The sequence below is a fragment of the Hemiscyllium ocellatum genome, chromosome 11 (genome assembly GCF_020745735.1).
Source record: "Hemiscyllium ocellatum isolate sHemOce1 chromosome 11, sHemOce1.pat.X.cur, whole genome shotgun sequence".
NCBI lineage: Eukaryota > Metazoa > Chordata > Chondrichthyes > Orectolobiformes > Hemiscylliidae > Hemiscyllium > Hemiscyllium ocellatum.
In genome coordinates, this window is record NC_083411.1 from 91,987,003 (window position 1) to 92,002,372 (window position 15,370).

The window sequence follows — 15,370 nt, forward strand, 5'->3', positions numbered from 1 at the left end:
TGCTCTCCCTTGTGCTGCGCATGCTTTCCGCTGCACTGGAAAAAGACCCATCTGTGCTTACCAGGTACTTTAGCCGCCGACCACCACTGCTGACCTCCATCGGGCATGCCAGGCTTCTCCTCTCCTCACAAGGCTTTGGACCCAACCACTGCTGCCACCCATCCGTTGTGACTGACAGCCATTGTCACCATCTTTCACCACTGCCTCCTCATCACTAACTGCTGCCACCACAAGGGCGGTCCCAAACTTCTACCATCTTTGGGTATGAAGGGCTTCCCGAAAGGTATGGCCCTAATTTTGATTTGATTTATGTCGTCACATATACCTAAGTACAATGAAAAGTTCTGTTTTGCGGGCAGTACAGGCAGATCATAGCAAATAAGCACAAACAGATCATAGGGTTCTGATGTTATGATCAATGCTTGTGCCGGAAGCTCACTGAAGATGTTACCTAGTATGGTGACGAAACGTCTGAAAACAAATCTTCCAGCTTAGCAAGCAAACCTACATCCAGAACCTCAACCTCAGCTACAAATCTTCTCAAAACTCGCTAGGATCATAGGGTGATTAGACAGAGCAAAGCATACAAGGTTATAGATGCAATGGAGGTGCACAAAGCAAAATCAGCATTAGGTTTGAAACTAGAATGGTTCATTCTAATAACAGCAGAAAAGAAGCTGTTCTTGAACCTGTTGGTATGTATGTTCAAGTTTCTGCATCTTCTGCTTGACAGAAGATGTTGGAAGAGAATATTAGTGAGGTAGGTGGGGTCTTTGATGATGTTGACAGCCTTTCTGCAGCAATGGGAAGCGTTCAGTCCATGGATGGTGGTTAGCTTCTGTAATGGTCTCAGTTGCGCACAGAACTTTCTGTAATTTCTGATGGTCCTGAGCAGAGCAGTTGCCATACCAAGCTGTTATGCACCTGGATAGAATGCTCTCTATAGTGAAGCTGTAAACGTTGGTGAGGATCCTTATGGACATGCTGAATTTCCTGTCTGCTATAGGGAGTGCTGGTCAGTTTATTAGACAACAGCTCCCTGATTCTGAGACTGGGCTTACGTAGTGAGATGTGGTATGGGGAAAAACACAGGAAGCAGATGCTTTAACTGCAAAGGAAACATTTTGTTGAAATTTTATTAAAACAAGCAAAATTGAGCATACATTTAATCACTGACAAGAAAATGAATACTTAGAAAAGAGAAAAATGCTATGTATCAAGTGAAATAAGACTTGTCTGGCAGCTACCAACACCCCAGTTAAACCTTGCAACCCCGACTTGGTGCAATAGGTTTCGAATTAGAAAGAGCTGTTTATTACTGGGTGAAAGGGGAAAAGGGGGTGGGGGGGGGAAGAGAGAGAGAGAAAATGCAAATCCTGGGGTCCTATCTTGTTACCTTCCCTGGGGAATGCCTTGCACCATTTGCCCCAAAGCCCACCCTTCCTACCCTATCTTAATGAGCTGGGACAGAGGGTCTCAATAACCTTATGCTCATCCCCAAAGTCGCATCTGTTGGCTTGGACGGTGGTGGATGTTGCTGGCACTCCCCGCGGGGGTCTCTCAGCTCTCCAGTCACTTCTCTTCAGTACGTGGAGGTTCGTGGATGAGAAGATTGCTTGCTCTCCTTCTTTTCCAGAGTCTGCGACTGGTTGTGGCTGATTCTCTTGATGCTGATTGGATATCTTGCTGAAAATACTGAAGATCAGAGTTCCCCAATTATACTGACTGTCAGGTTCCATTACCTCCCGCCAAATCTGGATTCGATCACTGAGCTGTTGTTCCTTCTCTTGGGGCTGATTGAGATTCCTGAGTATAAGATCAGGTGTGAACTGTTCACCAGTTAAAGTGAGTGGGTTTCCAATAGTTTTGAATGTTCATTTTTTCTCTCAAATGGGTGTAAGTTAAGGTGTTCTTAATAGTGTGAAAGCCTTCCCATTCAAGACAAACAGGTTTGCATGTTGTACAATGGTGTAGAATGTTCAGTATTTCTGCAAATGATTGAAAATGAAATGGTTTTGTAATTTTGTAGGCTCCAGAATGTCTCATTGTTTGCTCTGCAGGCTGGAGTTCATTGTCTTTTAGCTGAGGCATTTCTGGGGAGTCTTCCTATAGCTTTACCCCTGTACCAGACAGCTCCCTGTAGGCATGCATATTGGCTAGTCTGTCTCAGCCAGAGAGCTCAGTGACTCTTAGTTCAAATATGAATTCCACAAACTCATGTCCCAAATTCAGAGGGTTTTAGTCCAGGGTATCTGACGGGGAATTTTTGCCCCACCTTACAGAGCCTGAGGAAGAAGAGCCATTGTTATGCCTTCTTGACTATCACATCTACGTGGGAGGTCGACAACAGATTGTTAGTTATCGCCACTCCAAGGAATTTAACATTCTCAATCTTCTCCACCTCAGCTCTGTTGATGAGGATTCGGGCTGTCCTCATCCTTTCTTACTGAAGTCAATAATCAGTTCTCCATCTCCTTTCTATATACTGATTCATTGTTTGATATTGGGTTTACAATGGTGGTGTCATCAGAGAACTTGTAGATATCGCTCATACAGAATTTGGCTACACAGTCCAGGGAATACAGGAGAGGGCTGACAATGCATGCATGTAGGATGCTAGTGTTGAGGATTATCATGGAGGAAGTATTGTTGTCTATCTTCACTAATTGCAATTTGTAGGTCAAGAAGCTGAGGATCCAGTTGTAAAAGGAGGAGCTGAGACCTTGGTCTTGGAGTTTTGAGATTAGTCTGCTGTGGACCTGTTTCGCCAATAGGCAAATTACAAGGGATCAAGGCAGGCTGTGAAGCTAGAGTTGATGTGGGCCATGACTAACCTCTCAAAGCACCTTGTGATTTTAGAGGTCAGATCCACTGGGGTGGTATTGTTGAGGCACATTGCATATTTTTCTTTGGTACTGGTATAATTGTGGTCTTTTGGAAGCAGGTGGAGACTTCAGATTGAAGATGTCAGCAAATACTTTTTCCAGCTGGTCTGCACAGGATCTAAATGCACAGCCGGGGATTCCATCTGGGCAAGTTGCTTTCCTCTGGTTTACTCTCAAGAAGATCTATTCTTTCTATGCACACTTGGCACAAACTTGATTCTACAAGAAAGAAGTGTGTTGGTAACACAGTGGTGGGAGGTTTTGAGGTCTTGCAGGTTTGGGTGAGAACGAAGTGAAAATAATCTGAGGAATTGACGAAAGTATGGACAGGAGAATAGTAGAGTGCTGCAGTAAAAACAGAAGACAGAATAAAGCATTTTGTAATGATTGGAGAAGAGTGATACCGGATTTGTACAGGTACTAAAGAACAACTCGGAGAAAGTGAGGACTGCAGATGCTGGAGATCACAGCTGAAAAATGTGTTGCTGGAAAAGCACAGCAGGTCAGGCAGCATCCAAGGAGCAGGAGAATCGACGTTTCGGGAATAAGCCTTTCTTCAGGGGCTTATGCCCGAAACGTCAATTCTCCTGCTCCTTGGATGCTGCCTGACCTGCTGCGCTTTTCCAGCAACACATCTTTCAGCTCTCAATAACAACTCGTGAGGCTCAGCAGGGGTATTGAGTCAAGAGTTGTAACAGTTGAACCTAGGAGATCATAGCGAGTGATACCTTTGGCTTTGGCCGGCTTTGGGATTTCATTCATGGTAGCCAGGGAATTCCTCCTTGCCTCCTCTACAAACTCTTCGAGTAAAAAATGAGGTCTGCAGATGCTGGAGATCACAGCTGCAAATGTGTTGCTGGTCAAAGCACAGCAGGTTAGGCAGCATCTCAGGAATAGAGAATTCGACGTTTCGAGCATAAGCCCTTCATCAGGAATGATGAAGGGCTTATGCTCGAAACGTCGAATTCTCTATTCCTGAGATGCTGCCTAACCTGCTGTGCTTTGACCAGCAACACATTTGCAGCTCCTCTACAAACTCTATCAGAAGACAGGGTCCAGGTTCGCGGCTTCTCTGTCTCCTCAGGCATGCAATAGAAAAAGGAGTTACCGTTAAATGGCACTATCGCGCGATATTCGCCAGCGAACACGGAGCTCCGACATCAGTTGGGGGAGGGGGGAATCCAGGACTTTACTTATCTCATAAAATAAAACAAAGACCTGCGGATACAGGAGATCTGACACTAAAGGAATTGCTGAAGAAACTCAGCAAGTCTTGGCAGCACCTGTGGAGACAGAAATAGTTAACATTCCGAATCCGGTGACCCCTTTTCCTGTTGCAATGGCCAATTCCGCCTCCACCACCGAATGTGATGAGAGTCACTCGTTTTATGTTAAATTGTTAAAAATAAGTAATGAATTTACCTCAGGATTAAAAGGAACGTAGTTGTATCTTTTTTTATGAGCATTCTTATTCTAATAGGCAGGAAAAGAGAATGGTGCCAATCCCGTCCGGATCACTTGCCAGCTCGGTACCGCTTTTATTTTAAATGATTGTAGGATGAGAGACCGTTAACAAAAACAGACCGGCTCGCGGCGTCACGTGCCGAAGCCAACGGCTGTCCCGTCAACTGAAAGAGCGGGCGTCCGACGGAGGGAGGGGGCGTGGTTTTTATGTGGGGGCGGGGGCATAACTGAGGGGCGGGGTTTTACTGTGGGTGGGGGCCGCGCATCAATAAGTGGGCGGGGTTTCACTGAGTCGGGGGCGCGTCTTCAGGAGCGGTGCCGGGGTGATGCTGAGGGGCGGGATGTTACTGAGGGGGTGGGGCGCGAGGACTGATGCCGAGCCTCGCTTTGGCTCAAAGCGCCGGGTTGCACGCGGGTTGTTTCCCTCGCGCTTCCGTTGGCAGGAAATCTGTCAGTTGGTGAGAGAGAAACGGGGAAGGCCTTGTGAGCTGGAGGGACTGTTTCTTTTTGTTTTCAGACGTAGTTTGCAACCAGTTTATATGATCTCCATCTAGGGAATCCCTGAGAACATTTCCCGTTGTTGATGTGAGCGTTGTACTTTGAGTAAATCTTATCTGACTTCCTGGATTGAATTTCAAGTCAACGGGAGGGAGCCGTCCGTTTCCTTTCCGCGCCTACCATGATTGCTATTCGGAATCAGTTGCAGAAGGATGTTTTCACACCACAGGAGGAGAGGTTGTTGGGTTTGGTCTTCGTCTGGAAAGCTGGAAAGAAGCGGAAAAGCTGCATCTTGTGCGCCGCAGGTGGGTAGACTAAGCAGTGGGTCACAGAGAGCTGCCAGTTGTCCGGTCACCCTGGGCGTGGGTGTATCATGCCAACCCCGACTGGAGAAGTTTTACACCTAGACTTTTCCACAGCCCAAACTTTTGATAGTTTTAATTATTTAGTCAGTCAATATGCCTATATTCTAAACTAACCCACATGCACTGAACGCCCCTTCCTCCAAATGCGAAGTATAAGAAACAGTCGTTTCGCTTTTGTTTTCTGATTTCGAGTTGGGAGTGTGTAAACAAACAGTTTACATTCATCCGAGGATGTGCATTCCAGTATTGAAAATTGGACCCGAAAAGGGTCAGGATGGGTCAGCTGTACCTTGACGGCAGCAACGATAGTACTCGTTACGTAGTTAAAAGCCACTTGGAGTGATAACTGTGTTTCCCATTTTGTAAAAATCATTATCACAAGAGAGCTGCTAGATTTCACCTTGTCAAAACTTATCCGCTTTGCTTTTCCAGCACCACTCTTACCGAGAATCTGGTTTCCAGCATCTCCATCCTTATTTTTACCTTGTCAAAACTTAGCCGAGGCACTTCTGTTGATTAGTTTGTTCTGAGTTAAACAGTTAGATTACCAGGTTCGAAACGGGGAATAAACTAAGCGACACCTCAAAACCTACCACCCACTTAGTAAGGAAATTTTGGAGTAATTTTATACCTGGAGTCTCCGTTTTAGAACTTGGTGTTTGTGGTTGGGAATATTCAACGATTCTTAAATAACTTCATTGAAAGTAATGCAGACTGTTACTTGAACTCCGTTTGAGAGATGTTTCAGAACCATCAATCCTGTGGCAAAAGGAAACCGGGTTGCATGTGGATTCAGTGAATGACAACAATCTACTTGTACTGCTATTGCAGCTTACTGGTGAGGAAAGTCAACATGGTGATAGAGCCTGTTATCCTATTTAAATATAGTTTTGAACTTTTTCATGTAGCAAGATATGTTTTTGACCATTGGATCATTTATTTGAATTCTTATTGATGATAACTTAATTATGAAAACTACTGTATAAACTTTATGCCAACTAGACAGAGCATTTGGACTAATGCAACTGCAACTCAAGTTCAAGATTAACATAAATGCCTGAGAAAACAAATGCATGAGTGTCACTCCAGCATTCCAAAAGCTCCTTCCAATGTACTTGCACTTATGGAGGCCTAGTAATGGAGTCATACAGCACAGAAGCACACTCTTTGGTCCAACTCATCTATGCTGACCAGATATCCCAATTTGACTTTGTCCCATTTGCCAGTATTTGGCCCATATTCCCCAAAACCCCTCCTATTCATATACCCATCCAGGTGTCTTTTAAATATTATAATTGTACCCACCTTCGCCACTTCCTCTGGTAGCTTGTTCCATATATGTACCACCACTGTGTGAAAAGGTTATTTCTCTGGTCATTTTTAAATCTTTTCCTTCTCACTTTAAACATATGTCCTCAAGGTTTGGACTCCCCTACAGTGGGGAAAAAAACTTTAGTTATTCACCCTATCCATGCCAATCATGATTTCATGAACTTCTGTACAGGTCATAGAGTCATAGAGATGTACAACATGGAAAAAGATTCTTCGGTCCAACCTGTCCACGCTGACCAGATATCCCTACCCAATTTAGTCCCACCTGCCAGTACCTCGCCCATATTCCTCCAAACCCTTCCTATTCATGTACCCATCCAATTGCCTCTTAAATGTTGCAATTGTACCAGCCTCCACCACATCCTCTGGCAGCTCATTCCATACATGTACCACCCTCTGCGTGAAAAAGTTGCCTCTTAGGTCTTTTTTATATCTTGCCCCTCTCACCCTAAACCTATGCCCTCTAGTTCTGGACTCCCCGATCCCAGACAAAAGACTTTGTCTATTTACCCTATCCGTGCCCTTCATAATTTTGTAAATCTCTATAAGGTCACCCCTCAGCCTCTGACGCTCCAGGGAAAACAGCCCCAGCCTGTTCAGCCTCTCCTATAGCTCAAATCCTCCAACCCTGGCAACATCCTTGTATACCTTTTCTGAACCCTTTCAAGTTACACAACATCTTTCCAATAGGAAGGAGACCAGAATTGCATGCAATATTCCAACAGTGGCCTAACCAATGTCCTGTACAGCCACAACATGACCTCCCAACTCCTGTACTTAATACTCTGACCAATAAAGGAAAGCATACCAAACGCCTTCTTCACTATCCTATCTACCTGCGACTCCACTTTCAAGGAGCTATGAATCTGCACTCCAAGGTCTCTTTGTTCAGCACACTCCCTAGGACCTTACCATTAAGTGTATAAGTCCTGCTAAGATTTGCTTTCCCAAAATGCAGCACCTTGCTTTTATCTAAGTTAACCTCCATCTGCCACTTCTCAGCCCATTGTCCCATCTGGTCCAGATCCTGTTGTACTCTGAGGTAACCCTCTTCACTGTCCACTACACCTCCAATTTTGGTGTTATCTGCAATCTGCTCACATCCAAATCATTTATGTAAATGACAAAAAGTAGAGGCCCCAGCACCGATCCACAGGTCACAGGCCTCCATTCTGAAAAACTACCCTCCACCACCACCCTCTGTCCTCTACCTTTCAGCCAGTTCTGTATCCAAATGGCTAGTTCTCCCTGTATTCTGTGAGATCTAACCTTGCTAACCCGTCTCCCATGGGGAACCTTGTCAAAGGCCTTACTGAAGTCCATATAGATCACATCTACTGCTCTGCCCCCATCAATCTTCTTTGTTACTTCTTCAAAAAACTCAATCAAGTTTATGAGACATGATTTCCCATGCACAATGCCATGTTGACTATCCCTAATCAGTCTTTGCCTTTCCAAATACATGTACATCCTGTCCCTCAAGATTCCCTCCAACAATCTGCCCACCACTGAGGTCACGCTCACTGGTCTATAGTCCCCTGGCTTGTCTTTACCGCCCTTCTTAAACAGTGGCATCACGTTTGCCAATGTCCAGTCTTCCAGCACCTAACCTGTGACTATCGATGATACAAATATCTCAGCAAGAGGCCCAGCAATCACTTCTCTAGCTTCCCACAGAGTTCTCGGGTACACCTGATCAGGTCCTGGGGATTTATCCACATTTAACCGTTTCAAGATATCCAGCACTTCCTCCTCTGTAATCTGGGCATTTTGCAAAATGTCACCATCGATTTCCCTACAGTCTATATCTTCCATATCCTTTTCCATAGTAAATACTGATGCAAAATATTCATTTAGTATCTCCCCCATTTTCTGTGGCTCCACACAAAAGCCGCCTTGCTGATCTTTGAGGGTTCCTATTCTCTCCCTAGTTACCCTTTTGTCCTTGAAATATTTGTCAAAACCCTTTGGATTCTCCTTAATTCTATTTGCCAAAGCTATCTCATGTCCCCTTTCTGCCTTCCTGATTTCCCTCTTAAGTATACTCCTACTTCCTTTATACTCTTCTAAGGATTCACTCGATCTATCCTGTCTATACCTGACAGATGCTTCCTTCTTTTTCTTGACCAAACCCTCAATTTCTTTAGTCATCCAGCATTCCCTATACCTACCAGCCTTCCCTTTCACCCTGACAGGAATATACTTTCTCTGGATTCTTGTTATCTCATTTCTGAAGGCTTCCCATTTTCCAGCTGTCTCTTTACCTGCGAACATCTGCCTCCAATTCGCTTTCAAAAGTTCTTGCTTAATACTGTCAAAATTGGCCTTTCTCCAATTTAGAACTTCAACTTTTAGACCTGGTCTATCCTTTTCCATCACGATTTTAAAATGAATAGAATTATGGTCACTGGCCTCAAAGTGCTCCCCCACTGACACCTCAGGTACCTGCCCTGCCTTATTTCCCAAGAGTAGGTCAAGTTTTGCACCTTCTCTAGTAGATACATCTACATACTGAATCAGAAAATTGTCTTGTACGCATTTAAGAAATTCCTCTCCATCTAAACCTTTAACACTATGGCAGTCCCTGTCTATGTTTGGAAAGTTAAAATCCCTGACCATAACTACCCTATTATTCTTCCAGATAGCTGAGATCTCCTTGCAAGTTTGTTTCTCAATTTCCCTCTGACTGTTAGGGGATCTATAATACAATCCCAATAAGGTGATCATCCCTTTCTTATTTCTCAGTTCCACCCAAATCACTTCCCTGGATGTATTTCTGGGAATATCCTCCCTCAACACAGCTGTAATGCTATCCCTTATCAAAAATGCCACTCCCCCATCTCTCTTGCCTCCCTTTCTATCATTCCTGTAGCATTTGTATCCTGGAACATTAAGCTGCCAGTCCTGCCCATTCCTGAGCCATGTTTCTGTAATTGCTATGATATCCCAGTCCCAGGCACCAGGGAAACAACACACCATTCTGCTTTTTCTCTGCTGGCCTACAGAATCCCCTAACACAATTGATCTCTTGGAAGCCTATGTACTCCTTGTTGCATTAGAGCCAGTCTCAGTACCAGAAACTTGGCTGTTCGTGATATCTTCCCTTGACAATCCATCACCTCCTACATTTTCCAAAATGGCATACCTGTTTGAAGTGTGTATATCCACAAAAGATTCCTGCCTATGTGCCGACCTCTCTTACCCTTCCTGGAGTTAACCCACCTACGTGACTTTATCCTGAGACTTTCCCCCCTTCCTAGGACTGCCATCCATCATATACTGTTGCTGTTACAAATTTCTCATCGCTTCTATCTGTTTCTCCAACTGATCAACTCGATCTGATAAGATTCGCATCCAACAGCATTCATAGCAGATATAATCCGCAGTAACCCTTAAACTCTGTTTAAACTCCCACATCTGACAAGAAGTACACATCACTGCAAAGGCCATTTTTGCTCCTTCACAATCTACAGACCCAGAAAATAACACCATCTTATTCCTCTACAAAACACTGCACCAGGTTAAATTAAGAGCTGTGGCATATATTTTAAGTTTAATCAAGAGACTTATCTCCAAAAACATATAATCAAGAAAGAATCCACTGTACTCACTAATACTGCCTTTCTCTTGAACAGACTTAAAACAACAATTAACTTACCTGATTTTGTGTTGTGAACTTCGCTCAAACTGGTTCCTCCAAGATTAGTTGTGAAATTCACTGTTCGTTAATTTTCCCAGATGCACTCCAATGTCCAGCGACGCATGAATTCAAAAACAGCAAAGGCAGTAACTGTGCAGGTTCTCTCTCTCTCTCTCTCTCTTTCTCTCTTCTGCACTGTCCTCACCATGTGCTTCCTTTAAAACTGCTGTTGTTTTGACTTTTTTTTTCAAAGTTCCAAAACAGTGCTGCAGCATATAAAACAGTAATTGCTGCTCCTGGAATTCGAAGAAATCACCTCCAGCACCTAAAATACCTCAAAAAAAGGAGCAGCTCTTAAGCTAGAAATTTTTCCCGTCCTCCATCTTGGTTTACCCAGAATCGCCTCTCAGCTTCCAATACTCCAGGGAAAAAAATGCCCCAGCCTATTCAACTTCTCCCTGTAACTCAAACCCTGCAGTTCTGGCAACATCCTTGTCGATCTTTTCTGAACCCTGTCAGGTTTAACAACATCCTTCTAATAAAAGGCCGACCAGAATTGCATACAGTATTCTAAAAGTGGCCTCACCAGTGTCCTGTACAGCCACAATGTGATGTTCCATCTCCTCCTTTCCATCTGGTATACTGCATCAATTGCTTACAATAAAGTTTTCTCACAGGTTGGGATAACAGCTTTGCAAGAGATCTGTGTTCAATACAGAAATATAACTTCATATTTTCAGTCACCTTTCATATTATTTCTTCAGCTCAACCCCACTCTGGTCTCTTTATGGTGGCCCAATATAGTGTTCATTGAAAACTTGTAAGCTTGGGATACAGCATCTCATTTTTGCATTTGGCAGATAATAACCTTTCAGACTCAGTATTACATTCAATGAATTCTAATCGCTTGTAAAATTTATTCATTCGTGTGAACATCATTGGTTGTGCCAGCATTTATTGCCCATCTCTCATTGCCCTTGAGAAGATGGTGACTTGTCGCCTTGAAATGCTGCAGACCAGTTGGTGTAGGATTCAACAACATTGAAGGAACTGTGTATTTCCAAGTCAGAATAGTGAGTGGCTTGGAGGGAAACTTGCAGATAGTGGTGTTCTTATGTATCTGTTGCCTTTTCCATCTAGATGGTAGTGGTCATGGGTTTGGAAGACCCATCAAGTCTGCTCTGCCATTCGATCGTGGCTGATATGTTTTATTGCCTTCTGTCCCTAACCTTTGAACCCCTTCTCAATCAAGAACCTATCTCTGTCTTAAATGCACTCAATAACTTGACCTCCAAAGCCCACTGCAGTAATGAATTCCACAGATTGACAGTCTTCTATCTGAAAAATCCCTCCTTATTTCAATTTTAAAAAGTCATCTCTTAATTTGGAGGCTGTGCCTTTGGGTCTTATTCTCCTCCATTCATGGAAGCATCTTCTCTATGTCAACTGCATCCAGGCCTCTCGGTATTTCTGTAAGTTTGAATAAGATCTCCTGTCATCCTGCTAAGCTCCGTTTAGTACAGACCTAGAGTTCTCAACTGCTCCTCACACAATAAGCTGTTCATCCACTGGATTGTTCTTATAAAACTCCTCTGGCCCTCCTCCAAAGTCAGCACATCCTTCCTTCAGTGTGAGGCCTAAAGCTGCTCTCAATATTCCAAATGCAGTCTGACCAGAGCCTTATACAACCTGAGCAGTATTTCTCTACTCTTCTTTTCTAGCCCCCTTGAAATGAATGCTAACATTTCATTTGCCTTCTGTAGTGATTAGATCTGGGTGGATCTTACTGACTATGAGATCCTTGATTGGGGTGGTTAACTTGGGTCAATCAGGGAACCCTGGCCGACTAATATAAACAGGAGATAGTGTCATGAGATTGAACTGTAGACCTTGAATACAAATAAACCAGACAAACCTGAAAAAAACACAGAAGATAATAAACACAGCCACTGTTAGACACTAGTGCGGGAGTAAGTAAAAAAAAGAAAATGTAAACAGGAAATAGAAGGGCACTGCGTGTCACTGGCCACTTGAGTGTCTCTTTTCTTCCTGGTAGTGGAATATAAATACAGTTTTCTGCACTTGTTGTTTCTTCACTGTGTCCTACAACAGAAAAGAAATATATAACCAGGGGATTTAGAATCTCCTCAGTTCAGAGGAAAAAGGAAAAAAATTAAAAAAGAAAGAAAATATTATATAAAGAGGTTCACGCACATGACATGGGTGCTGGGGAAAATATAAGCACTACCACTGTGTGATGGTAGCATAGGGCTTACAAATACAAAAACAAAAAAAATATAAGCAGGAGATTTACTGCTTCCTTTTTGGTAAGTTAAGATGGGATTTGGGATTGGTCAGCATTCCCCTGCGAATTGTTTGTACGGTGGGGTATGGGATCTGGCCTTGCTGCCCCTTTCCCTGTAGGTTGCTGTTTCTTGTAAACTGCTGTTATTGTTTACTATTGGCTGTTTGAAAAAACATACATGTAACAGGAAATTCAGAATCTCCTTTTTTCAGTGATTGACTCCGAGCTGGCTGGCCACTGCCAGTGTACTGTGCACATGTAAGGTGACAGGATACTAGCCATTTCAAGTTCCAAACTGACAACTAAACCTGACTGTTAACCTTAGAGTCCAGAACTAGGACTCCCACGTATCTTCGTTCTTCAGATATCCAAAGCCTTTCCCATTTAGAGAATTGTCTGTGCCTCTTTTCATCGTACCAAAGTGCATAATATCACGCTTTCCCATATTTTATTCCATCTGCCATTTCTTTGCTCACTCTCTTAGCCTGTCCAAGTCCTTCTGTAGCCACCCCACCTCCTCAACACTAACTATCCCTCCATCTATCTTTACATCATTTGAAAACTTAACAACAATGGAATTCCACTCGTCATCAGCTGCCATCCTGAAAAAAAACTCTTTATCCTCACTCTGCTTTCTGCTAGTCAGTCAATCCTCTATCCATGCCAATACCTTACTTTTGACACCATGACCCCTTATCCTATATACAACAGCCTCCAACATGGCACCTTGTCAAAGGCCTTCTGGAAATCCAAATGGATCATACCTACTGTCTCTTCATTGTCTAATTTGCTTGTTACCTCCTCAAAGAATTCTAACTGATTTATCTGTCATGACGGCCCCCCCCCTTAACAAAGGTTTACACTCTCAGTCTGGTTTTATCATGCACTTTCAAGTATTCCACAATTGTATCCTTCATTTTGGACTCTAAAATCATACCAACGACTGAATTCAGGATAACTTGTCTGCAGTTTCCTGCCTTCTGCCTCCCGTCCTTCTTAAATGGAAGCGTTAGATTAGCCATTTTCCAGTCCTCTGGGACTCTCCCTAAATCCAATTATCCCTGGGGCGTAATCCATTTGGTCCAGGTTATTTATCCACCTTTAGACTTTTCAACTTTCCAGTACCTTCTTAATGATAGCCACTACACTCACATCTGCCCCCTGGCTCGCTTGAAGTTCTGGTATGCTGCTGGTGCCTTCCCCTGTGAAAACTGATGCAAATAGCCAATTCAATTCATCCATTATTTCTTTGTTCCCTTCTCCAACCATCTAAAAACCTCTCTTACCTTTTAATATTTAAAATAAACTCTTGTGATCTTTTTAATATTACTAGCAAGCTTATCCTCATGTTTCAATTTCTTCCCCCATTATTGCTCTTTTAGTTTCCTCTGCTGGTTTTTAAAGGCTTCTCAATCCTCTGGCTTCACACTAATTTTTGCCACATTGTCTGCTTTTTCTTTTGCTGTTATACTGTCCCTAATTTCCCTTGTCAGCCATGGTTGCCTCCTCCTTCTCTTTGTATGTTTCTTCTTCCTTTGGATGTATTTCTATTGTGCCTTCCAAATTCTCCCCTGAAACTCCTGCCATTGCTGCTCCTCCTCCTTCCCTGAAAGGTTCCCCTTCCAGTCAACACTGACCAACTCCTCCCTCATGTCTTTATAATTATCTTTTCTCAATCGTAACACTTAAATTCGATTCCAACTTCTCCCTCTGAAACTGCAGGAGGAATTCTATGAATTCAGTAATATTATGGTCACTACCCCCTCAGGGTTCCTTCGCATTAAGCTCCTCAATCGGACTGCCTCATTACACATTACAAAATCCGTAATTGCCTCTTCCCTAGTGGGATCTATTACAATCGCCCCCAAAATAACCGTCTCATACAGTCATAGAGTTATACAGCACAGAAACAGACCTTTCAGTCCAGCTCGTCCATGCCGACCAGATATCCTAAACTGATCTAGTCCTATTTAGTCCATATCGTTCCAAACCCTTCCTATTTATGTACCCATCCAAATGCCTTTTAAATGTAATTATACCAGCCTCCACCAGTTCCTCTGGCAGCTCACTCCATACATGCATCACCTTCTGTATGAAAAAGTTTCTCCTTAGGTCCCTTATAAATCTTACCCTCTCACCTTAAACAAATGCCCCCTAGTTTGGACCCCCTACCTGGAGAAAATACCTTATCTATTCACCCTATCCATGTCCCTCATGATTTTATAAATCTCTGTATTGTCAGCCCTCCCTATATCTCAAACTTTTCAATCTTGACAACATCCTTGTAAATCTTTTCTGAACCCTTTCGTGTTTTACAACATCCTTCCTATAGTAAGGAGCCCAGAATTGAACCCTGTATTCAAAGAGTCATCTGACCAGTGACCTGTACAGCTGCATATTGAAGTCCTTCATGATTATCATAATAGTGCTTTTTATTAGAAATGCTTTTCCTGTCTCCTGATTTATTTTCTTCCCCACATTCTGACTACTGTTAGTAGGCCAGTGCATAACTCCCATCTGAAGAGAAAGCGAGGACAGCAGATGCTGGAGATCAAAGTTGAAAGTGTAATGTTGGAAAAGCACAGCAAGTCAGGCAGCATCTGAGGAGCACGAGAATTGGCATTTCGGGCATAAGCCCTTCCTGATGAAGGGTTTATGCCCAAAATGTCAATTCTTCTGCTCCTCGGATACTGCATGACCTGCTGTGCTTTTCCAGCATCAAACCCTCGATTCCAACTCCCATCAGAGTCTATTTTCTTTTGTGGTTTGTCAACTTTACGCACACAGATTCTATGCCTTTTGGCTCCATATCACTTCTTGCTATCGATTTAGCTTAATTTCTTCCTGACAAGACAATCATGATCCCCTCTGCCTATCTGCC

General features: G+C 43.3%; 1 protein-coding gene across 1 annotated transcript in view; it reads left to right on the forward strand.

Moving 5' to 3' along the window:
- The first annotated feature begins 4,821 nt into the window (after positions 1-4,821).
- LOC132820241 (exocyst complex component 1-like) overlaps positions 4,822-15,370 on the forward strand; it is a 101,682-nt gene continuing 91,133 nt past the window's right edge. The window contains exon 1 of the mRNA XM_060832247.1: positions 4,822-5,152. Coding sequence (XP_060688230.1) covers positions 5,029-5,152 — 124 coding nt within the window. The 5' untranslated portion in view covers positions 4,822-5,028. The remainder of the gene's footprint in view (positions 5,153-15,370) is intronic.